The following is a 27555-nucleotide window of genomic DNA, read 5'->3' on the forward strand; positions in this document are numbered from 1 at the left end:
AGGTAATAGTTGTACATAATGTTATATCACTGTAGACTAGAGGTAATAGTTGTACATAATGTTATATCACTGTAGACTATAGAGGTAATAGTTGTACATAATGTTTGATCACTGTAGACTAGAGGTAATAGTTGTACATAATGTTTGATCACTGTAGACTATAGAGGTAATAGTTGTACATAATGTTATATCACTGTAGACTAGAGGTAATAGTTGTACATAATGTTTGATCACTGTAGACTATAGAGGTAATAGTTGTACATAATGTTATATCACTGTAGACTATAGAGGTAATAGTTGTACATAATGTTATATCACTGTAGACTAGAGGTAATAGTTGTACATAATGTTATATCACTGTAGACTATAGAGGTAATAGTTGTACATAATGTTTGATCACTGTAGACTAGAGGTAATAGTTGTACATAATGTTTGATCACTGTAGACTATAGAGGTAATAGTTGTACATAATGTTATATCACTGTAGACTAGAGGTAATAGTTGTACATAATGTTTGATCACTGTAGACTATAGAGGTAATAGTTGTACATAATGTTATATCACTGTAGACTATAGAGGTAATAGTTGTACATAATGTTATATCACTGTAGACTAGAGGTAATAGTTGTACATAATGTTATATCACTGTAGACTAGAGGTAATAGTTGTACATAATGTTATATCACTGTAGACTATAGAGGTAATAGTTGTACATAATGTTATATCACTGTAGACTAGAGGTAATAGTTGTACATAATGTTATATCACTGTAGACTATAGAGGTAATAGTTGTACATAATGTTTGATCACTGTAGACTAGAGGTAATAGTTGTACATAATGTTTGATCACTGTAGACTATAGAGGTAATAGTTGTACATAATGTTATATCACTGTAGACTAGAGGTAATAGTTGTACATAATGTTTGATCACTGTAGACTATAGAGGTAATAGTTGTACATAATGTTATATCACTGTAGACTATATAGATAATAGTTGTACATAATGTTATATCACTGTAGACTATAGAGATAATAGTTGTACATAATGTTATATCACTGTAGACTATAGAGATAATAGTTGTACATAATGTTTGATCACTGTAGACTAGAGGTAATAGTTGTACATAATGTTTGATCACTGTAGACTATAGAGGTAATAGTTGTACATAATGTTATATCACTGTAGACTAGAGGTAATAGTTGTACATAATGTTTGATCACTGTAGACTATAGAGGTAATAGTTGTACATAATGTTATATCACTGTAGACTAGAGGTAATAGTTGTACATAATGTTATATCACTGTAGACTATAGAGGTAATAGTTGTACATAATGTTTGATCACTGTAGACTAGAGGTAATAGTTGTACATAATGTTTGATCACTGTAGACTATAGAGGTAATAGTTGTACATAATGTTATATCACTGTAGACTAGAGGTAATAGTTGTACATAATGTTTGATCACTGTAGACTATAGAGGTAATAGTTGTACATAATGTTATATCACTGTAGACTATAGAGGTAATAGTTGTACATAATGTTATATCACTGTAGACTAGAGGTAATAGTTGTACATAATGTTATATCACTGTAGACTATAGAGGTAATAGTTGTACATAATGTTTGATCACTGTAGACTAGAGGTAATAGTTGTACATAATGTTTGATCACTGTAGACTATAGAGGTAATAGTTGTACATAATGTTATATCACTGTAGACTAGAGGTAATAGTTGTACATAATGTTTGATCACTGTAGACTATAGAGGTAATAGTTGTACATAATGTTATATCACTGTAGACTATAGAGGTAATAGTTGTACATAATGTTATATCACTGTAGACTAGAGGTAATAGTTGTACATAATGTTATATCACTGTAGACTAGAGGTAATAGTTGTACATAATGTTATATCACTGTAGACTATAGAGGTAATAGTTGTACATAATGTTATATCACTGTAGACTAGAGGTAATAGTTGTACATAATGTTATATCACTGTAGACTATAGAGGTAATAGTTGTACATAATGTTTGATCACTGTAGACTAGAGGTAATAGTTGTACATAATGTTTGATCACTGTAGACTATAGAGGTAATAGTTGTACATAATGTTATATCACTGTAGACTAGAGGTAATAGTTGTACATAATGTTTGATCACTGTAGACTATAGAGGTAATAGTTGTACATAATGTTATATCACTGTAGACTATATAGATAATAGTTGTACATAATGTTATATCACTGTAGACTATAGAGATAATAGTTGTACATAATGTTATATCACTGTAGACTATAGAGATAATAGTTGTACATAATGTTATATCACTGTAGACTATAGAGATAATAGTTGTACATAATGTTATATCACTGTAGACTAGAGGTAATAGTTGTTGCGACCGTAGGTCGCATTTACTATCAAACCCTGCACAAAGTGTAAGTCCGTCCGTCCGTCAGTCTGTCTGTCACACCTCACACGTCACACTCTTGCCCTGCTCATATCTCCGCAACCGTTGCCTCGATCCATGCCAAATTCCCCGGAGCTCCAGGGACCCCCAGGTCCCTGGGGGACCCCCAGATGTAAAAAATGACCAAATGTGCTAAACTGACCAAATGACCACCCCAACGGGGCTGCTCACGGGGAATTCCCGGGGACCACCGACTCCTGGTGCTCCAGAACGGATGCAAAAGTGGTGGCGCCCCCAGTGGAGGACCCCCTACACTGCAGCTCCTAGCCGTAACTCCAGCTAGGAGCGACCGGGACAGCCGGGGCCGGTACCTATTCGTCCGCCTTGCCGGCGCGGAGACCCCACCCCTCATTTCTCACATGGCCCTCTTCTAGCGCCACCATGAGGCCGATTCTTGCAAAACACATTTTTGGACACTGCTCCTACAATTTTTGCCCTAAAATCACGCGAATCGGTACACACTATGTCTACACTCATGTCATCAACATGGATCAGGAAGATTTTGGCAAAACACATTTTTGCCCTATTTGTGGAGATAAGTGACCCACGGTCGCTTATTGCGACCGTAGGTCGCATTTACTACCAAAACCTCCACGGGCTGTCTGTCTGTCTGTCTGTCAGTGAGTGAGTCCGTCACACTTTTGCCCTGCTCATATCTCCACAACCGTTGCCCCCATCCATGCCAAATTTTGCACACACACTCCTTGACTGCCAAACTACAACCTCCAAGGACCCCCGGAGCCCCAGGGACCCCCAGGTCCCTGGGGGACCCCCAGATGTAAAAAATGACCAAATGTGCTCACACGTCAGACGTCACACTTTTTCCCTGCTTATATCTCCGCACCCGTTGACCCGATCCATGCCAGATTTTACACACACACTCCTTGCCTGCCAAACTACAACCTCCAAGGACCCCCGGAGCCCCAGGGACCCCCAGGTCCCTGGGGGACCCCCAGATGTAAAAAATGACCAAATGTGCAAAAATGACCAAATGACCACCCCAACGGGGCTGCTCGCGGGGAATTCCCGGGGACCACCGACTCCTGGTGCTCCAGAACGGATGCAAAAGTGGTGGCGCCCCCAGTGGAGGACCCCCTGCCACTGCAGCGCACATAAAATGCCGTAACTCGGGCTAGGAGCGTCCGGGAGAGCCGGGGCCGGTACCTATTCGTCCGCCAAGGCAACGTGGAGACCCCACCTCTCATTTCTCACATGGCCCTATTCTAGCGCCACCTTCAGGCTGATTTTTAAAACACATTTTTGGACACTGCTCCTACAGTTTTTGCCCTAAAATCACGAATATCACTACACAGCATGTCTACACTCATGTCATCAACATGGATCAGGAAGATTTGGGAAAAACACATTTTTGCACTATTTGTGGAGATAAGCCACCTACGGTCGCTTATCTCCCGATTAGGGAGTCTTACTGGTACATAATGTTATATCACTGTAGACTATAGAGGTAATAGTTGTACATAATGTTATATCACTGTAGACTAGAGGTAATAGTTGTACATAATGTTATATCACTGTAGACTAGAGATAATAGTTGTACATAATGTTATATCACTGTAGACTAGAGATAATAGTTGTACATAATGTTTGATCACTGTAGACTAGAGATAATAGTTGTACATAATGTTATATCACTGTAGACTAGAGGTAATAGTTGTACATAATGTTATATCACTGTAGACTAGAGGTAATAGTTGTACATAATGTTTGATCACTGTAGACTATAGAGATAATAGTTGTACATAATTGCGGCCGTAGGTCGCAGTTTAGTATCAAAATCTCCACCGGCCGTCCGTCGGTCGGTCGGTCGGTCGGTCGGTCGGTCGGTCGGTCGGTCACACGTCACACGTCACACCTTTGCCCTGCTCATATCTCCGCATCAGTATGACATCACACCACATGTGTACACAAACCTTTGTGTACTTTGCTTTGGCAACAGTCTGTTGTTGCTGGTCTGTTAATGTACGTTAGCAACCACCTTAGCAACCATGGTTTTACCCTAGCAACCAACTGTTTACCCTAGCAACCAACTGTTTACCATAGCAACCATGTTTTTTTTACCCTAGCAACCAACTGTTTACCATAGCAACCATTATATGGGCATAAAAGGGATTCTGTTAGGGATCTCCATATATGGGCATAAAAGGGATTCTGTTAGGGATCTCCATATATGGGCATAAAAGGGATTCTGTTAGGGATCTCCATATATGGGCATAAAAGGGATTCTGTTAGGGATCTCCATATATGGGCATAAAAGGGATTATGTTAGGGATCTCCATATATGGGCATAAAAGGGATATAAGACCGGCATTATCTACCGACAGATTGTGGAGATAAGCTTATCTCCCGATTAGGGAGTCTTACTGGTGTTATATCACTGTAGACTAGAGGTAATAGTTGTACATAATGTTATATCACTGTAGACTATAGAGGTAATAGTTGTACATAATGTTATATCACTGTAGACTAGAGGTAATAGTTGTACATAATGTTATATCACTGTAGACTAGAGATAATAGTTGTACATAATGTTATATCACTGTAGACTAGAGGTAATAGTTGTACATAATGTTTGATCACTGTAGACTAGAGATAATAGTTGTACATAATGTTATATCACTGTAGACTAGAGATAATAGTTGTACATAATGTTATATCACTGTAGACTAGAGGTAATAGTTGTACATAATGTTATATCACTGTAGACTAGAGGTAATAGTTGTACATAATGTTATATCACTGTAGACTAGAGGTAATAGTTGTACATAATGTTTGATCACTGTAGACTAGAGATAATAGTTGTACATAATGTTATATCACTGTAGACTAGAGATAATAGTTGTACATAATGTTATATCACTGTAGACTATAGAGGTAATAGTTGTACATAATGTTATATCACTGTAGACTATAGAGATAATAGTTGTACATAATGTTATATCACTGTAAACTATAGAGGTAATAGTTGTACATAATGTTATATCACTGTAGACTAGAGGTAATAGTTGTACATAATGTTTGATCACTGTAGACTAGAGGTAATAGTTGTACATAATGTTATATCACTGTAGACTAGAGATAATAGTTGTACATAATGTTTGATCACTGTAGACTATAGAGGTAATAGTTGTACATAATGTTTGATCACTGTAGACTAGAGGTAATAGTTGTACATAATGTTTGATCACTGTAGACTATAGAGGTAATAGTTGTACATAATGTTATATCACTGTAGACTATAGAGATAATAGTTGTACATAATGTTATATCACTGTAGACTAGAGGTAATAGTTGTACATAATGTTTGATCACTGTAGACTATAGAGGTAATAGTTTTACATAATGTTATATCACTGTAGACTATAGAGATAATAGTTGTACATAATGTTATATCACTGTAGACTAGAGGTAATAGTTGTACATAATGTTATATCACTGTAGACTAGAGGTAATAGTTGTACATAATGTTATATCACTGTAGACTAGAGGTAATAGTTGTACATAATGTTTGATCACTGTAGACTATAGAGGTAATAGTTTTACATAATGTTATATCACTGTAGACTATAGAGATAATAGTTGTACATAATGTTATATCACTGTAGACTAGAGGTAATAGTTGTACATAATGTTATATCACTGTAGACTAGAGGTAATAGTTGTACATAATGTTATATCACTGTAGACTAGAGGTAATAGTTGTACATAATGTTTGATCACTGTAGACTATAGAGGTAATAGTTGTACATAATGTTTGATCACTGTAGACTAGAGGTAATAGTTGTACATAATGTTATATCACTGTAGACTATAGAGGTAATAGTTGTACATAATGTTTGATCACTGTAGACTAGAGGTAATAGTTGTACATAATGTTATATCACTGTAGACTATAGAGGTAATAGTTGTACATAATGTTATATCACTGTAGACTATAGAGGTAATAGTTGTACATAATGTTTGATCACTGTAGACTAGAGGTAATAGTTGTACATAATGTTTGATCACTGTAGACTATAGAGATAATAGTTGTACATAATGTTATATCACTGTAGACTAGAGGTAATAGTTGTACATAATGTTTGATCACTGTAGACCATGGGTATTCAACTGGCGGCCCGCGGGCCAAATGCGGCCCGCGGCGACCTTCCTTGTGGCCCCTGGAGCAATTTTGAAAAAAAAAAAAAAAAAAAAGATTTTGAAAAAAAAAAAAAAAAAATCCAAAATCGTTTTTTTGTGGAGGCTAATGAACGTTATAGGTATGGTTTGCGCGATATGAAACGTGAGCTTCATTTTACCATAATCACAGTAGGCTAATCCCTAATCATATTCCATCATATTCAAGTGAAGTGACTGCAGTCAGAGCACTGCAGCAGAGTGGAGTGTGTGTGTCTGCGACCCACCTGATCCTCGTTGAGCATCGTTAAAGCATCAAAGAAGGCAATTGTGTGTGCAGACTGTGCACTGTCAATAAGGTCGACATCAATGCCAGGTTGGCCATCACTAGTGTGATGTAGTTAGCACTAGGTTTTACCAAGAAAGCATGTTTACAGTTGTCAACTTGTTGAACAGAAATTAAGCACATTAACATGAAAAGTATTCTACTTGAAAAGTATTCTGCTTTGCAATGTAGTTTGATGAAAATGTGGTTGTTTGTGAAAATGTAGTGAAAATGTGGTCGTGCCGTTGTTTCAAGTGTACAATAGCTGGGGGGGGGCGTTAAGGTGGTTGCATATTGCTGTGTTTTTCGTTGCGAAATGCGAAAGGAGAGAGAGATAGAGATAGAGAGAGCAAGGGACCGAGTGGTGCGCGAAACGGGCGGCAGTGTGCAAACGTGATTGACATAACGTGAGGTTGATTTTTTTATTTGCGTGCTCCGAAATTCACTCCGATATTCGGCCCGAAAAACGCAGCAGTGTGCAACCACCTTTAGTGCGGCCCCCGGCCCCTTGGGTTTCTGTCAATGTGGCCCCCTGGACAATTTAGTTGAATACCCCTGCTGTAGACTATAGAGGTAATAGTTGTACATAATGTTATATCACTGTAGACTATAGAGATAATAGTTGTACATAATGTTATATCACTGTAGACTAGAGGTAATAGTTGTACATAATGTTTGATCACTGTAGACTATAGAGGTAATAGTTTTTAATAATGTTATATCACTGTAGACTATAGAGATAATAGTTGTACATAATGTTATATCACTGTAGACTAGAGGTAATAGTTGTAAATAATGTTATATCACTGTAGACTAGAGGTAACAGTTGTACATAATGTTATATCACTGTAGACTAGAGGTAATAGTTGTACATAATGTTTGATCACTGTAGACTAGAGGTAATAGTTGTACATAATGTTTGATCACTGTAGACTATAGAGGTAATAGTTGTACATAATGTTTGATCACTGTAGACTAGAGGTAATAGTTGTACATGTTTGATCACTGTAGACTAGAGGTAATAGTTGAACATAATGTTATATCACTGTAGACTATAGAGATAATAGTTGTACATATGTGTGTGCGTGCGTGTGACAACGTGGCATTCATCTGAAGGAGTGTACAGTGTTTGTGTTGCGGTAAAACCCCCCCTAACTTGTCCAGGTAAAAGAGGACGTATGGTCACCTTAAATGAAATGACACCTGTAACTTGATTCACTTACTGTGTGTGTGGAGGTCCACTGAAGTTAGGAGGTTCCCATCTAGAACGGTCACTCTTCATAGACACAAGGCTGGGTGTTGGAGACTCTGCTCTGTGGCGTTTGGCAACACTCTGACTGACATCCATCTGGAGGTCTTTATTAAACCTGTCAGGGTTACAGTCAATGAAATAGATCATCTCTGGGTCTTTATTAAACCTGTCAGGGTTACAGTCAATGAAATAGATCATCTCTGGGTCTTTATTAAACCTGTCAGGGTTACAGTCAATGAAATAGATCATCTCTGGGTCTTTATTAAACCTGTCAGGGTTACAGTCAATGAAATAGATCATCTCTGGGTCTTTATTAAACCTGTCAGGGTTACAGTCAATGAAATAGATCATCTCTGGGTCTTTATTAAACCTGTCAGGGTTACAGTCAATGAAATAGATCATCTCTGGGTCTTTATTAAACCTGTCAGAGTTACAGTCAATGAAATAGATCATCTCTGGGTCTTTATTAAACCTGTCAGGGTTACAGTCAATGAAATAGATCATCTCTGGGTCTTTATTAAACCTGTCAGGGTTACAGTCAATGAAATATGATAATGTATGTGTTTTTCATGAATGATGTGTGCTCTTGTATTGCTTACATATTGATACAACCTAGAAACCCTGTTGAAACTGGACATGTTTAGGTGTGACATTTTAAAATAAAATAGCAGATCTAAAAGCACAAAGTGCAACGTATTGTCAGCTTGTAGATCTGCTACTTTTGAGGTGTCCTGTCGCAGAGTGGGGGGGATGCCTGTCCAGACTCCACAGTAACTTCTCTGTTCTCCATCTCAATGACAATATTTTATCAAAGGAAAACCTCAGACCAGGATAATGTGGAGTCCAAGGACCAAGATGTCATAGGCACCAGGGCCCAGTGAGGAGGCAGATTTGAAGACTTTCAAATGTAATTTCTTCCATAGTGGAAAAATGATACTTGAAAGTCTGTGCAAAATTACACAGAAATCTCACACTGTGTTCATGATTTGAGGTATTTTGTTCACTCCTGCAAACTTTGGAAGCCGATCTCAGCCAATCAGGATGGAATCTGACAAATCTGTTTGTTTTAATCACTATAGAGACAATGTGTAAAGATTTGTGTTTGTCTGTAGGAGTACTGTCAAAGAAATTGATTCAGAAATCGCTCTACTGATGGCGCTAGTACAGGCCGATCTGCTTTGGGATCCAGTGAGTGTGTGCAAGGTTTCACTGCCATCGGGCAAATGGTGCCGGAGATTAGCTGTTAACAGACACATATTGCTGTGTGTATTGTAAAGGAGGATTCACTTACTGTGTGTGTGGAGGTCCACTGAAGTTAAGAGGTTCCCGTCTAGAACGGTCACTCTTCATAGACACAAGGCTGGGTGTTGGAGACTCTGCTCTGTGGCGTTTGGCAACACTCTGACTGACATCCATCTGGAGGTCTTTATTAAACCTGTCAGGGTTACAGTCAATGAAATAGATCATCTCTGGGTCTTTATTAAACCTGTCAGGGTTACAGTCAATGAAATAGATCATCTCTGGGTCTTTATTAAACCTGTCAGGGTTATCTGGTGGATTGGGGGGCTGGGGTATCAAATATGGAAGGATGTTGTCATGCTAAAATGTTAAAGCTATACTGTGTAAGTTGCTCAACTTGTGGTCAGTAGCTCTATAGCAAACCTCGGTCGCGTCCACGTCTTTCGGCCGTTTTTCGGTTCTCACACCCCCGCGTCTGCCTCCACCTCGCCGAGATCTATCTTTTGAGGGGTCCCTGGTTGCTGTGCGTTCAGCCATTCCTGAGATACACTCCTTCACCCAAGCTTCACCGTGCACCCGAGTATAGAAACACACGGGAGACTACAAATATGGCCGCCCTAGCGACCCCACTCCAAGATGCGCTGTGATTGGCCGGCAGTGTATAACCCTCGCTGTGATTGGCCGGTAGTATGAGGACGTCATATTGCCACAAAATTCTCCCCCCCTCACGGCTCATAGAAAACATATAAAGAGAAGGCTTTTGAAGCTGAAAATAACGGAGTGGGGGTTCTAAAACTTTAGCGATTTAACAGTTAGGACCATTTTAAGATTTGTTTTATAAAAAAAGTTACATGGTATAACTTTAAGATGATGTTCAGTAGAGTTTGATAACAACTAAATGATGTGTTTTACATTCTGACCTGGGATCAGTAGAGTGGTGTCCATCTTTGAAGTTAATATCTTTACCCATGGACCTGTCACTCTTCATGGAGACACAGCTGGGTACAGGAGACCCTGCTCTCTGCTGATGGACCCTGACAGAAAGACAGCATCAACATCATTTACTTTATTAATATTCAATCATTACAATCCATGTGGAATCCACTCTGTCAAACCTCTCTTACACATTACAGCTTCCTCAACAGACAGACAGACAGACAGACAGACAGACAGACAGACAGACAGACAGACAGACAGACAGACAGACAGACAGGCCTTAAAGGCCCGCTGTCAGCACCAACATTATAATAGTATGATACAGTAGGTCACATGGTCTATTTGAAAAAGCTCTGAAATAGAAATTATAATAGTATGATACAGTAGGTCACATGGTCTATTTGAAAACACTTTGAATCCAAATTTCCCATCGCCCGCAGCGTAGCCCCCTCCACTGCCCGCCTACAATACCAGCCGGGGAGCTTATTGAATCCATAGGAGGAGAAAGAAGACAGACAGCCTCTTTACTAGTCTGGAGAAATGCAGATAAACACAGCGTTTCCATTTCATCAATTTATATATCCTTCTTCAAATCACTTACTTACACTTACACCAACATCGTTCCTTATATTGAAACTATTAACGTTATGGAGAACGCATTCTAACGCGATTAACCAGAGCTCTCAGCTGTGTGTGTGTGTGTGTGTGTGTGTGTGTGTGTGTACTTTTTCCTATTGCAAACTGCTAATAAACTCTTCAATCACTCAAACAGACTGACCTGTCACTCAGGATGTCTTTAGAGGAGGGGTCCGACTCCTCTCTCTCCACTGAGCCACTCATGGTAGAGCAAGACCTACACACACACACGCACGCACGCACACACACACACGCACGCACGCACGCACGCACGCACACACACACACACACAGAGAGAGAGAGATGCGTGATGTACTGTAATCACAGACAGTACAGGGTGGGGCTGAGTCATACTGCCAAAATCACTCTGTGGAATGTAACCTATACATTTAACTTTAGTAAATTGTTAATGACCACGTGGCCCAGTTCCCCCAAGGGCCCCTAAGAGCCAAGGGCCCCTGGCAACGGCCCCACTGGCCCAATGGGTAATACAGCCCTGTGTGTGTGAGTCACCATTGAGTGAACCACATCATCTATTCTGGAGCAAACATTCAGCAATCACAAAAGTAGATCTACAAGCTGTAGGATGGTGTCACATGGCAATACATGTGACATGTGAATGCAGCAGATCTACAAGCTGTAGGCGTCGCAGTTGGCAACACACTGAGAGCTTGTAGATCTGCTATTTTCAGTACTTGACATTCAATGAAATATAAGTTGGGCTTAATGTGTTTTTTCTTCGTTCCTGTGATGTGAAGGCTGTATTCACATGTTTCAGCACAACATGAGGACAGTGAAGTGACAATTTAAAGGAATAGTCAACTTTTGTTTGTAGGGCCGACACTTTGTTTACATCCTAGTCTAACATATACAAGAATGTAAACAAAGTGTCAGCCTGACAATGGCCACAATGATTATTGTATCATTATTTTACGCTTTGTTTGGTCATTTCTGAACAGAAACACATATATGAAACTTATTTTTTCATAAATATTTTTGAAACATTATTTTTATTTTAGCATCTGTTTTTCCAAAAAAAAGTTGACTATAGCTCCTTTAACTTTTAACACCTTTTGAGTTACTTAAAAAGATCTTCACTGAATCAAAAGTAATCAACAAAGGATGCTATAAAACCTGACATTACAGTGGGAAGTAGGGGTGCTGGGGGGAGGGGCGTACCTGCTTTGAAGCTGTTCAAAGCAGTTTGTCATCAAAACCACTCCTCATTATCATAATGCTCCGTACTGCGACGGTGTCGCATGCAGAGAACAGCCAAGAACAGCAGACCTGCAAGCTTACAACAGTCGCATCCACAATGAGCTGTGATCTTGTTGCGACCGCAGGGAGCAAGTTTACTATGAGAAACGGCACAGCTTGTCCGTGTCTGGACGTGTACTCCTTTTTACGGTCTATGGGTTTGTCACTCTGACATCATGCTCTGATGTCACTGTGATTGATGTCAGGGGAAACACTCTTAACAGTCTTTTTTGTGGGGGTGAAGTATTTATGTGGAGCGTCTCTTAAGTCACCAGCCAACACAGAGAGGAGCTTGAATGAACTGAAAACAATATGTTCTGCAAACATTTTCAATATAGCCGTTCTTCAAGATCAGTGGTTTGGAGAGACAGAGAGACATTACAACACTGTCCTGAATTCATGTGACGTACAGTAAACTATATACGTGTGTGTGTGTGTGTGTGTGTGTGTGTGTGTGTGTGTGTGTGTGTGTGTGTGCGTGTGTGTGTGTGTGTGTGGTAGTAACAACAGGAAATGAAAGGAGCGATCTAAACCAGATCAAACTGGTTTCTCTCCTGAGGAAAATGATGTCTCACACAGCACTGGTTCTCAACCTGTGGCTCGGGACCCCCAGGGGGTCCTCACATGATTGAGGGGTCCCACACACACACACACACACACACACACACACACACACACACACACACACACACACACACACACACACACACACACACACACACACACACACACACACACACACACACACACACACACACGGCTGATGACTAGAGGGCCACTCTGTTGCAGAAAGGTTTCATGGACCGGAAATAGCAGACCTACAAGCTCACCTCATGTGGCGTCAGCGGTGTTCTGTGAACTTGTAGATCTGCTCATTTCGGTAACATGTCGGCACTCTGACACATCGCTATTCTGACCCCCTAAACCTAACCTTAACCCTAAGCTCAGTCAAACTAACACTGGTGAATGCTAACCTGCCAACGCTGGTGAATGCTAACCTGGTGATCGGAATGGAGATCCGTCCCCGCTCATTTCAGTACGCGACACCGTGGTACCATGAAGTATACATCTGATCACATTGTCAAATAATATTAGATACAAACATTTTCCAAATAGTCGTGTATATCATAACGCCTCGCATTATTATTATATTACTTTTATTATTATTGTAACATGAACCTACTGTATTAGTGAGGTTCTAAAAATATAAACAAATACATTTCTACTCACTCTGATCACAAGTTTTAACAGCAAAATGTCCGTCTTCTGTCTGTGTGCGTCGTGTTCCACATCTCTCTCTGTCTCTCCTTACTGTGAAAACAACTGTTAAAAGAGAACAAAGAACTTTGCTCTCTCTTCCTCAAAGAGCAGGGAGGAGTGGTTTGCGCACAGAGACAGTTCCTGAAGTCATGTGACTTACAGTAAACTGCAGGTGTGTGTGTGTGTGTGTGTGTGTGTGTGTGTGTGTGCGTGTGTGTGTACAGGATATGGAAGGGTCGTTCCAGGCCACTCTGTTGCATAATAGCTTCATGGACCGGAAATAGCAGATCTACAAGCTCACCTCTATTTCACAAAGATGAACACAATCCATCTCTCACCGCCCGCGTACTCATGCACAAACGAGCACGCTCACAGGGATTTCCTGGGACCGCGCCCGCTCTCCTCGCCGCCCCAAAACTTTGCTGCGCGGCCAAAATAGCCCCCCTGCCTCTCATTGAAAATGAATTGCTAGGAGGCGGTGACCGCGCCTAGTGTGGAGGGCACCTAAAGCTGAAACCAGGTTTCCCCTGCAGGAATTCTGAACAGACTTTATTAGTTTAAAAGGCAAAACGTTATGCTTTTCAGCTCATTTAAACCAGGCTGTTGCAGCTCAAGCTGAAAGTGGGTGAAGGTGGGTAGAGGTGGGAGGAGCTTGTAGATCTGCTATTTTCACTAGTATGGGTCCAGGGTAAATGTCTAATTTCTCTCTTTTTTTTAAATTGATAAAAGGCAATAAAATATGTCAACAAGAAAATAAGGAGAAAATGAACACTTACCACTCGTCATCAAAGTGAAGCATTATGTTTAAATGAAGGACGTCCATCACTGAATGAACTACGTCTTTATTTCACTCAATATCTAGAACCTCAATAACATGTTAACAAATACAAAATATACAGTAAATATATACAGTATACAAATACAAAATATACAGTAAATATATACAGTATACAAATACAAAATATACAGTAAATATATACAGTATACAAATACAAAATATACAGTAAATATATACAGTATACAAATACAAAATATACAGTAAATATATACAGTATACAAATACACATAAAAGAAAACAGAATTATCAAGACAATGAATCATCAAGATAGTCTGTGATGTCATCAGCTTTTACTGCTCTTCTGATTGGTCAATGACTCCAAAACCATGACCTTAATGAACTTAACTTTACAGAAACACTTGGTAACAAAGAAACATTCTTTATAGAAACACTTGGTAACAAAGAAATATTTGTTATAGAAACGCCTGCTTCTTTCATAGAACTCTGGCTATTTGTGTAAACATTTGACTGTCAAAAACTCTGACAGAACATTTTAAACACACACATATCAAATGGGAGGATTACATATGGTTAAAGGAGAAGTTCACCAAAAACATAGGGTTAGGGTCCATAGTTTGAGGAGGGACAGAGTCTCAAAGAGTCTCCTATTGACAGATGAGCTGTCGTCAGAGTCAGGAATGTAATGAAAACGAAATACTCTTGAATTAATTCAAGGCTTCATGGCTTGTGGAACTGAGGAAAAATACTTTTTTGGCGTGAACTACTCCTTTAATTTAACATTACAGTCCGTTTAACCACTGAGGCCCAATCTACACTTGTGTTCTAAATATAAATGTTATTGAAAAACATAATAATTATGTTTCTCAAACATTTTCATGTCAAGGACCCCCAGAATGATATACATTTGGCTGTGGACCCCCAACTGAAAAGATTTTGCCTAGAAGCAAACATTTGAGCGGCAAAAGATTGATTTGAAAAGATTTTTAAGATTTGCACAAAATGTTCAGGATATTTTTCAAAAATAGCAGATGTAGTAGCTCACTGAGTGCTGCTCTATGAGCTTGTAGATCTGGTACTTTTGAATAGCCAAAGTATAAAATAATGATTAAAGTGGTTAAGATCTAAAGATGCGTTCCAGGACTTAACTCATACCCTGCCAAAAAATCGACTTCTATAATAAAATCGACTTTTTAACAATGGCCTTCCCTGCCAATCGCCTTTTATCAAATTTTTTGGACCTCCAACAATGTACTAGGCATGATCGCGATCGCGAAATTGCATGTTTAACCCCCATACCAACCCCATCTTTCAAACATGGCAGCCATGTTTGTTTACATTTGAAGAAAACATAATGGCTGCTATCTCCTGAATGCCTGAAAGCCTTCCAAGCGGATTTTTTTGTTTCAAAGCTGTGAAAAGCGTGTACATGAATAGTGCATCATCTTTGCACGAATTTGTACACCAGCGTGCACACTATTTTTTTAACCCTTTGGTGGCGAAACGGCAATATAAGAGGTCCCACTTTACATATGGCATCGAAGAAGTTAATGGGTTAACCTGGAACAAACTAGGCCTGTGCAAAAAAAATCGATTCACTATATTATCGTGATGTTAATGCCGGCGATTCAATTAATCGATTTTCAAAGTTCAGAATCGATTTTCCCGATTTTATTTATTTATTAAAAAAAAATAAAAAAATAAAAATATATATATATATATATATATTTTTTTTTTTTTAAGGTGAAATTAACCTGAAGGTGAAATAACCACTTTCAGTCAGAGTAAGTACAGGTCCTATAGGAACAGTTTTAGGTCATGAGGATGTCATGTTATGGCTAAAGCTAGCACATATATTTTTTTTTTCTTTCTTTTATGACTGTTGTGTTCTGTGTTTTCTGGCATCTTGACCAGGAACATGTTGTTGTAATGTTGTACCACTGGCACTTTGGCTGAAATAAATGTCAGAAATATTGACTGACTTTATTTGGCTGCATTGATTTGAAGTATATGATTCAACTTTTAATGTTTTATATTGTTTAGAATTGTTATAAAATGTTTCAATATAAAAAAGCTGTAATTTTTGGGGGAAAATCGCAATAATCGTGATTCAAATTGCAAATCGCAGGAAAACGCAATAATCGTGATATAATCGAAACGTCACCCTATGAATTGAAATCGAATCGGTAAAAAGTGAATTGTCACAGGCCTAGAACAAACGCATTACTTTCATGCTTTAACTATTATAAAAACAGCAGATCTACAAGCTTGATCTGCTATTTTTTTTTTTATCTTGAAAAATGTGTGCAAATCTTTGAATATTTTTTGACCCGATTCTATAAATGTCTTCTAAATCCTTCTTCTAACTCAGCTGTTCTCAAACCTTTTCATGTCAAAATGACATGTATTTGGCCGTGGACCCCCATCTCAGAATATGTTGTTCCAGGGACCCCCCAGAAGCAGAGATTTGAGTTACAAAAGTCTGCTTTGAAAAAAGAATTGCACACATTTTCAAGATTAAAAAATTTTTTGCAGATCTACAAGCTCACAGCGAGGCACTCGGTGGCGCGCTGCAAGCTTGTATGTCTGCTATCTTTTAATATCTAAAGTATTACATAATTCCGGATTGTGATGCTAAATGAACACATTTAACGTTGGACCCCCTCAAGGACCCCCTGAAGGACCCCCGCGGGGGTCTCTGAGGGGGGTCCCCACACCTCACGTGGAACCCTGACTTCCTCTCCTGGTGACCACTTCCTCTCCGGACGCCAGCTTCCTGTAGAACTGGGCCAGTTCCTGTATGGGCGGGGCTTGGGACCCGGGCGAGAACGGGATGTCAAAGTCCGACGACTCCTGAGACCCCTGCAGCTCCTCCTCCTCCTCCGATTGGACGCTCTGGCTGCCAATCATCTCCTCCTCCCTCTGACGCCGCCCGTCGAAAGAGGCGGGCCCTCCTTGCTCCCGGTCGACGAGCGTGGAGGTCGTGGGCGTGTCCTGATCCGATGACGCCTGATTGGACGAAAGAGAGAGACATAAAAACACTAGGGCTGAGAAACTGATTAATTGAGATTAATTAATCATAGCGATGCACCAACCAAGAAGAGACAACAAACGCAAAGGGAGAAGTAGCCGATCAGAGCGCTTTGCTTGGCCCAGTGGATGCGAAATTTAGATTTCAAAAACTCACTCGTTGATTCACTCATACAACAAAATGTGTTTTACTTGAAAAAAAAAATGCTTCTCGGGTCAAATATTAATATGCGATTAAAATGCGATTAATTGCGATTAATTAATTACAAAGCCTGTAATTAATTCGATAATTTTTTTGAATCGCATCCCAGCCCTAAAAAAAAAAAAAAAAAAAAAAGTTTAAAGATGCAGTGTTATGATTTTTTTCTCCGCTAAAACATGATTATCAGGTATTATCTATCTATAAATGCGACAAATCTCTGCGTGTATGTATCTCTGCGTGTATGTAACCCGCGTATCTCGAGAACCGTTCGTCCCACCGGCTTCAGATTCGGCACGCGCGTTCCCCGACGCGGCGCGGAGTGCAGTGCCGAGCCTCGACCCGACCCGACGCACGGTTTTCCGAAACCGGCGCAAAACGTTCGGAATCTCCTTATGCAGAGCTGATTGTTGACATCAGGCTGTTCCGGAGGAAATCGGCGCAAGCGCTGACTCATTGTGACATCACTTCATAAAAGGCTCTGACATCACGTACGCTGGCGCGAAACGTTCGGAATCACCATATGCGGAGCTGATTGTTGACATCTATAAATGCGAGAAGTCTCTGCGTGTGTGTCTGTCTGTCTGTCTGTCTGTCTGTCTGTAATCCGCGTATCTCGAGAACCGTTCGTCCCACCGGCTTCAGATTCGGCACGCGCGTTCCCCGCCGCGGCACGGAGTGCAGTGCCGGGCCTCGACCCGACCCGACGCGTGGTTTTCCGAAACCGGCCCGAAACGTTCGGAATATCCTTATGCGGAGCTGATTGTTGACATCAGGCTGTTCCGGAGGAAATCGGCGCAAGCGCTGACTCATTGTGACATCACTTCATAAAAGGCTCTGACATCACGTACGCCACATGAGTCAACAAAAAATCTCTGTGAGTGTGTATGTATGTATGTAATCCGCGTATCTCGAGAACCGTTCGTCCCACGGGCACGCGCGTTCTCCATATATGGGCATAAAATGAATGCCCCCATATATGGGCATAAAATGGATTGCAGACAGACAGATACAGATATCTCCATATATGGACATAAATGGACAGAGGCAAACAGATGGTCAAAGATCTCCATATATGGGCATAAAATGGACGCAGACAGACAGATACAGATATCTCCATATATGGGCATAAATGGACACAGGCAAACAGATGTTCAAAACGGGTCCTATGACAACAGGTATAATGAGGTTTGGACGCAGACAGACAGATACAGATATCTCCATATATGGGCATAAATGGACACAGGCAAACAGATGTTCAAAACGGGTCCTATGACAACAGGTATAATGAGGTTTGCATTAAAGGGGGAACCGGCACTGTGTCTGCAACACAGTTGGAGGCACAGACAGATACTCCATATATGGGCATAAAATGGACGCAGATAGACAGATATCTCCATATATGGGCATAAAATGGACCCAGAACTATAACTGCAGTGATCTCCATATATGGACATAAAATGGACGCCGACACACAGGCAAACAGATGTTCAAAACGGGTCCTATGACAACAGGTATAATGAGGTTTGGACGCAGACAGACAGATACAGATATCTCCATATATGGGCATAAATGGACACAGGCAAACAGATGTTCAAAACGGGTCCTATGACAACAGGTATAATGAGGTTTGCATTAAAGGGGGAACCGGCACTGTGTCTGCAACACAGTTGGAGGCACAGACAGATACTCCATATATGGGCATAAAATGGACGCAGATAGACAGATATCTCCATATATGGGCATAAAATGGACCCAGAACTATAACTGCAGTGATCTCCATATATGGACATAAAATGGACGCCGACAGACAGACAGACAGATACAGATATCTCCATATATGGGCATAAATGGACACAGGCAGACAGATGGTCAAAACGGGTCCTATGAAAACAGGTATAATGGGGTTTGCATTAAAGGGCGGGGCATTCATTCCCTATTTACATTGTTCCGAGTTGGCCAGGTCGCCGACTAGACCGGCCCAGCTTCTAGTGATTATAATAGGAGGAGGATTATTTTCCTAAAAAGTGTACAGAAAGAGTTAAAATTTGGTTTTTATGTGGCCACACCCACCAGTTCATTAAGTATGCCTGGTTGTCATGGTGGGTGGTGACCCAGCTGAAGTTAGCCACACCCAGTGTTGGGTGAATGGTAATTAGGGGAGGGGTTGATTCTATGATGTCATTAAAGGCATACCATGTAACTTTCCCAAGTAGTGGTAGTGGTCACTAGCGGTATTGCAGGTACCGGTATTTCCAGTGTAGTTCCTACATTACAAATTAGCACCCCAAAACGCTTTGACAAAAAGAAAACAAATAAAGCTTGCACTTGTAAAACAGACCAAAGATAATAAAAAAAATAAGATTGCGAGTTTGAGGGATGGATGAATAGCTTTGAAAAGACGACAAGCTAAGCTACCAACCTAAACAAAACATTGCGAGTTTTGGGGGAATGCTGGATCGCTAGCCATAAATTATAATTCACGTTTATTTTGAAGACGTTTTCAGTGTACAAGAGTTATAACGGCGAGAGGAAGAGTGGATCGCCGCAGTATGATTCATATCACAATAAGATTGCTAAATGTAAGAGTAGTCCAGAGACAATAACAATGTCTTTCGGAGTATTCACGCACACACACACACACACACACACACACACACACACACACACACATATGGGAGAGCGGGGTAAACTGAGACACCGGGTAAACTGAGACGCTCCATTTATCTTGGCAATGGAACACATTTGTGGTCATGTGACCATTATATTTTCAAGCCCCTTGAATTTCCCACTTGTCATGAAAAGAGAGACCTGATAGTGCTGTAGAAAACATGCTTTTTTCACAAAAATGTGTTTTTTGCATGTAAAAGTATATTTTCTTGCTGTCAACATAATCAGCTGTTGTGTCAAAGCAAATTTATGCAGGGAGAACATTTTATATCATACATGTTGATGAACTACCAACTTATAAATCCATGTGATAGATGCTAGCTGAAGATTACCCTGAATTGATAAAAAATATCCCTTTTCCCAAAATGTGGCTGTGGGGTAAAGTGAGACAATTGCTTCGAGGTAAAGTGAGACACTATCTCACATTATCCCAACATGATAGACATGGAAATAGCTGTAAAAACCTGATTAAAGGGTGTACCAAACTAGTCTCAGTTGATTCTTATGTATTTTCCCCTGTAGAATCCATTTTTGATATATATTTATTTGTATTGTGCATAATTAATGAGATAATTAGCATATTTGACTAAATATGCTAATTATTTCATTAGTTATGCACAATACAACAATATACTTTACAGAAATAGATTCCACAGGAAAAAATACATAAGGATCAACTGAGGAAAGTTTGGTAAACCCTTCTATCAATTTTTTATAGGGTTTTTAGTTTTTTCCTTCTGCCCATGTGTCACATTATTTGACACATGGGTGGAAATGACAGGACAAAGCCTATTAACTCTCCTACTGCCAGATTATTTATTTATTTATTGGGTCTGGTGCCATCAAAAAGCGGCTTACCTTTGCGACGTTATAGTAGATAGACAGACAGACATTTATTTTTTTATTTTTATTTTTTTTGGTTGTGCAATAGTGCACTTTGGTCTGCCAGGCAGCAGAGGGCGGCGTCATGCGAGAATGAATGTGAATTTGCCTGTTATGTGTTGAAGAAGAAGAAGACCAGTCACTGGCCACAGAGCCTTACAGCCAGAGGAAATCAACAAGGAAGTGAATTGTTCTCCGTTGATCTAACGCATAATGGATTTTTTACACCATCACCGCGGAAAATGTGTTTACAGTAGACGGCCGCGCGACCCCTCATCAGCTTACAGTCATCAGACGAACGAACCGAACGAGCGCCGTATTGGCGGAGAGGTCTTGCGAAATCGGGCGAACGTGAACGTTCAAAGCGTTGGGAGAGTTAAAAGAATGTCTGCTATGTACATTTTTGTATTGCGCATATTTAACCCGGTTAACCGGGTTTTTGTGTTTTTATGGTAGTTTTAAAGTGAAAAAAGTCAGTGGATCACTTTACCCCGTTGATTTCTCTGGTCTGTCTCAGTTTACCCCGGTCCTGGGGTAAACTGAGACACAAGACCACTTTTTTTAAAACAATCATATTTTCTCTGCCTTTTGTCTTGAATATGTTCTGATATCTTCCATTGTTAGGAAACATCCCAAATTACTGGGAAATGTGTAAAATCTTACTGATATATCTTTTGGTTCGCCTAGAGGGGAGCAAATGTAAAAAGTGTCTCAGTTTACCCCACACTCCCCTACTCGTTTTTACTACATACTGAGGACATTACATAGACTTCCATTCATTTTTATGCAAGTCCTGTGGCCTTACCCTAACCCCTAACTAACCCTAAACCTAACCCTAACCCTAAACCTAACCCTAACACAACCCCTAATTTTAGTGAGGACCGCAAAAATGTCCTCACTTTCCAAAAATGTTCTCAATCTGTTGGTTATAAACGCTTTCTGGTTCTCACTGGGTAGTAAGAACGGGTACACACACACACACACACACACACACACACACACACAGACAATGGGCTGCAGAAACACGACGGTTTGCAGAAGGCTAGTGCTAGCCGTTGTCCAGCGTCGCTAAACAACATATATGCCTAACACAAACAAGTTGTATACCAACGTATGCACTTGCAATTCTAAGTACAACAATGACAAAATGACAAGTAACAATTAGCCTACGTTCAGTTTTAGTAAACTTACCAGGCTAAAAGAAAACGAGCAAGTTCCCAATCATAGGTGTATTTCTTTTCTTTCTTCAACTTTTCCCTCTTCTCGTGCATATGAAGAAGGTAAATCCGCGATTTCTGCTTTTTCTGGCTACAGCTAAAACCTGTTGATGTTCGAGGCTAAACTTCCGGGAAAAATGCGCTGTGATTGGCCGCTAGTGTATACAGAAAAAGGGAAATGACGTAATTTTTCCGCGAAAACCCGCCCCGGTCCCTGCTCAGTAGAAAACATATAAAGAAAGGGCTTTCAGAGCTGAAATTCACGGAGTGGGTGTTCTAAAACTTTAGCGATTTAACAGTTAGGACAATTTTAAGATTTGTTTTATAAAAAAAGTTACATAGTATAACTTTAAATCAGTGTTTTTCGACCGGTCCTTTTGACTCAGAGGCTTTCAGCTTTCAGAAAGAAACCAAAAATACACAGGTAAGGCAAATTTGTACATTATAACAGCACCTGGTGGTCTAGTAGAGTAATGTTAACTCCATAGACACATACAAAACATATTATAACCACACCTGGGGGTCTGTTAGAGTAAAGTTAACTCCATAGACACATACAAAACAGAAAAATTACAAACTGTGGCACCACCTCTTTTAGTAAACAATCCTTTACAAATAACAAACTGAAACTGTATTGTATGTTTAAAGGGCCATGAAACACAAAATCACTTTTTCTATAAATATATATTATATCAATGATTCACTTGTAATAGGGAGCAGTGATATGGTTCAATTTGCCCATAGGCTTGGGGATTCAGAGCTTTCTGCTGTCTCTGTAGCTATTTCTGTGTAGGCCTACTTCTAGTTATAGGGTAGAAAAGAATTATTCTACCACTTTTTCTAGTCACGTGTTCAAATACTGGATTCTGATTGGCTAAATTCCGGAGGTTATGACAAAACAACTGCCGCAAAGTTGTATGAGGACTTGTCCGAGATCAATGCACCTCAGTGTACATCCGGGGACTTCAGGAGGTAGTCGGAACACCTTTCCCCCAACCAACAAATGACGGTGGCAACGGTCCTATGTTTACTAACGTGCATGCTATAGTCGCCGATTTATTTGGATCCAATGCAATCCGCCAACTTTAAAGCCCCTTTTCTCTGAACCTATGCCTTTCTGGAAGCGAACAGCCTCTATTTACGGCCGGAACGGTACTTCTAACTGACGTTAGCTTAGCTGTAAGCTAGACGCATGGATTAGTATGGAGTTGGCGCCATCTGTTGGTGAGTAGAAGATGTTGTTTGTGGAACTATCTGCTGTCTCGCGGAAGTTTTATAGGCAATAATGATTGTAACTTAAGATCCTTGCAAGTTACAACTATGTGTTTTCTTTCATGTATACGGGAAAAAGTGGTAGAAAAGCTATTTACCACTCGGGGTCGGACATTATGCTCTCATAATGTCCTGAGTGAGGGTGTTATCGGACTCGGCTGCGCCTCGTCCGATAACACCCTCACTGCGGACATTATGAGAGCATAATGTCCTCTCACTCGGGGTAAATTGCTTACTTTTCACTCATTAAATATTAGCTCACAGTGTACCATTTGTGTGCCGTGACGTTGGCATATCTAATTAATATTAACGTTTGTTTAATATAGAGTTGTATCAAGGGGGGGGGGGGGGGGGGGGGGGCGTGGTTTCATTGTACTGACAAGAGAGTTGCCTTATTTGGAACCGCAGCTTGGAGTCTCGTTGTGTCGTTCAGAGCATACACTGTAGAGCTGTCGCAGTGGGCACTTGTTGCTGTTTGCATTTCGGAAACAAATTTTAAAACCAGCCATTGGAGTTGTAAAACGTATAAAGATTCGGCAACTCCATGTTCTATAACCAGTTAAAATGTGGAAGTATTTTACAAACAAGCTGTCTGAGCTTTTATCCATGGACAAACTTTCTCCAGCTCTGGACTGTTTACCACGGAACCGGAGAAGAATGGACGCTAGGCTAGCGCTAATAGCTATTTTCTGTGTAGTGTAGCCTATGTGTCGTGTGCTACTGGCTTCACATGTGTTTAATAAATGTTATTTTCCATGCATTCATTGTATTCTTATGTTTTATGATTTTCCTACACTGAGCCTGTTAGGATAACTCCCTCTTGTGGCTGTTTCTGGTATTATGGATAGAAATGTAACCCAGTCCAAAGCTCTGATCATCATCTAAACCAGTGCTCAACCTGTGGATCGGGACCCCCAGATTATTTTGGGGGGTCCCCAGATGATTAACTTAATGTTGAAACATTGTTTTCTCACTCAACAGTAAACAAACCAACATAAAGTTTAAGTGTATAGTGGTATCTGCACATTTCTAAAGTGACAATTTAAGGAACTTTTTAGTACCTCTAAAATGACAAAGCATTGGCAAAAGAATTGTCAAATATTAGAGGCAGAAATTGTGAAAATAGCCGATCTACATGCTGCTATTTTCACAACAGAACATTGTTTTACAGTACAAGATGTAACTCTTTTTGTTCGTCATATGATTATTTTGGGGGGTGGCGTCCTGAAAAGGTTGAGAACCACTGACCTAAATTGTAACAGGTGTGACAGTGCAACTACAGTAGTAAGTACAGTAGCAGCTGTGATGCTTTCCTCAGCTAGTAAGTAACAGAGTAACTGCTTCAGACACAGATCTTTCTCCCCCTGCCAACACATTGTTTTGTGTGTTTAAAACGGGGCCTTGGAAACTTTCGGCTTGGGCTTTTTACAGATATAATCTGACATTCTTCAACGTTTTTTGGAGATGTGGATTTTAGTTCACTAGTATCTACTGTACAGATACACAGCATCAGGGCAGAATAACTAGTAAAGTATTGCGTTATCCTTTTAGCCTTAATGTCATTCATGCCCACTTGCCCGATAAGCAAGTCGTCCATTATAAAAGGATGGTAAAATGTGCGCTTATAGAACAAATTCATGTTAAATGCAACCGATAACGTTCCGAGTGGCGACTGTTGGTCACTTTGAAAAAGCTGAATGAAACAAAGGCAAACTAGAACTCTGTCCAGGTGTTGCACAAGGCCTACTTGTGCACCAGCAGAGTGCATCATAAGCTGTGCTCACCACTGGCATCACCACTGGCATCAGCAGGAATGCTGGTCCCTCATTGGCTGTTAATGATGACGTTGCCAGAAATGCTGGTCCCTGATTGGGCTACAGGCTTAATCACCGGCAGACACCAACATACATACGCAGCCGAACGCAGTACTTATGCGCCCTGCTGGCACAAGTAATGAGAAAAAGAAAGAGAGACTAGTGTAACGGAGGTGATCCGAACCTCCCCACCCGGTTTCGAACCCGGGTCTCCCGCGTGAAAGTCCAATATCTTAACCATCACTCCAAAGGGACATCCCTATGGAACGAGAGCAGATACTAGACTTTTGAGGCTTCAGGCTGGGGCTGCAACTCTCTCCGCCGCGACCGGGTATTTCCCGGTGAATCTGTGCGCAACGGTGGGGGCTTGGGACTTGGGAGTGTGGGGAACACGCACCACTGACTGCTGATAATATAGCTTAGCCTTTATGTATTGAGGATGAGAGGCACTCTTGCCGATTTAGTAAGATACTCGTCGCCAATTGCAAGATATTTAAAAGTTATTTGGGGCCATGATGATAACCCTTTCTTCCCACAACTAGACTAAGAATTTACATTGTCTGTGTTATTGTTTACAACCAATTATTCACGTGTGGCAAGATCGCGGTTCCAATAGTTTTTAGTAGGCTATAGTGTAGGCTTAGAAGCCTTTTCAGAAGTTAATTTAATGTTCTCCATTTAATGATTTCCTTTATCCTCATCTAATCTTGCGCTAAATGCACGCAACTGTTTTTGCCATGTTTTTAAAGCCGTGTAGGCTTTTCAGAAGTTAATTTAATATTTTCCATTTAATGATTTCCTTTATCGTCATCTTCCGCTAATGCACGCAACTGTTTTCGCCAGGTTTTAAGGTCTTATTTTAGTTGTTTCTCATAAGCTCACGACCCTCCTTGCCCATCGGCCCCCACCTTTGCGCACAGATTCACCGGGAAATACCCGGTCGCCTCTCCGCCACACTAGCTCACCTGCTCCCAGAATGCAACAGTTCTATCCTGGAAGCGTCTCCTTTGGCGAACCTGAAGTCTCCTGTGTACAACACTGTACCCTGAGAGCCTTCAAAGAGAACCTGAAGTCTCCTGTGTACAACACTGTACCCTGAGAGCCTTCAAAGAGAAACCCACACACACACACACACAACACACACACACACACACACACACACACACACACACACACACACACACACACACACACACACACACACACACACACACACACACACACACACACACACACACACACACACACACACACAGAAATGTGATATGACTGTCAAATACTAGGCGGGCCATAACTCATTGAAGACATTAGTATGCAATGTCGCTCCCATATTAGACTCCAGGCAGCGGCTACAGGCTACGGAAACAAATTTGTGTTCATAGGAGAGGAGATGTGACTGCTGTGTGGAGACGACGAACAGAGAGGCGGGGGAAGGGGGGAGACACACCACAAACACAGGATCTTTTAATTTTTTGGCATCTAGTGTTAGCTATGGCCATATTATCACTACATCTAGTGTTAGTATAGCTATGGCCATATTATCACAACATCTAGTGTTAGTATAGCTATGGCCATATTATCACTACATCTAGTGTTAGTATAGCTATGGCCATATTATCACTACATCTAGTGTATAGCTATGGCCATATTATCACTACATCTAGTGTTAGTATAGGTATGGCCATATTATCACTACATCTAGTGTTAGTATAGCTATGGCCATATTATCACTAGATAGTGTTAGTATAGGTATGGCCATATTATCACTACATCTAGTGTTAGTATAGCTATGGCCATATTATCACTACATCTAGTGTTAGTATAGGTATGGCCATATTATCACTACATCTAGTGTTAGTATAGCTATGGCCATATTATCACTACATCTAGTGTATAGCTATGGCCATATTATCACTACATCTAGTGTTAGTATAGCTATGGCCATATTATCACTACATCTAGTGTTAGTATAGCTATGGCCATATTATCACTACATCTAGTGTATAGCTATGGCCATATTATCACTACATCTAGTGTTAGTATAGCTATGGCCATATTATCACTACAGATATCTAAAAAAACATATCTTCCCACCAGCAATAATGTTATAGTGTAACTTATGGTCCACTTACGATGTGGTCCACCCATAATGTTATGATGTAA

General features: G+C 40.4%; 1 protein-coding gene across 1 annotated transcript in view; it reads right to left on the reverse strand.

Annotated features, from left to right (window-relative positions):
• Positions 1–27555, reverse strand: part of LOC308308964 (protein NLRC3-like) — a gene marked incomplete at both ends in the record, with an annotated part of 47602 nt that overhangs the window by 18455 nt on the left and 1592 nt on the right. Inside the window, one exon of the mRNA XM_080754417.1 lies at positions 17044–17317. Coding sequence (XP_080610543.1) covers positions 17044–17317 — 274 coding nt within the window. The remainder of the gene's footprint in view (positions 1–17043; positions 17318–27555) is intronic.

The sequence above is a fragment of the Nannobrachium achirus genome (genome assembly GCF_963921795.1).
Source record: "Nannobrachium achirus genome assembly, chromosome: 23".
Taxonomy (NCBI): domain Eukaryota; kingdom Metazoa; phylum Chordata; class Actinopteri; order Myctophiformes; family Myctophidae; genus Nannobrachium; species Nannobrachium achirus.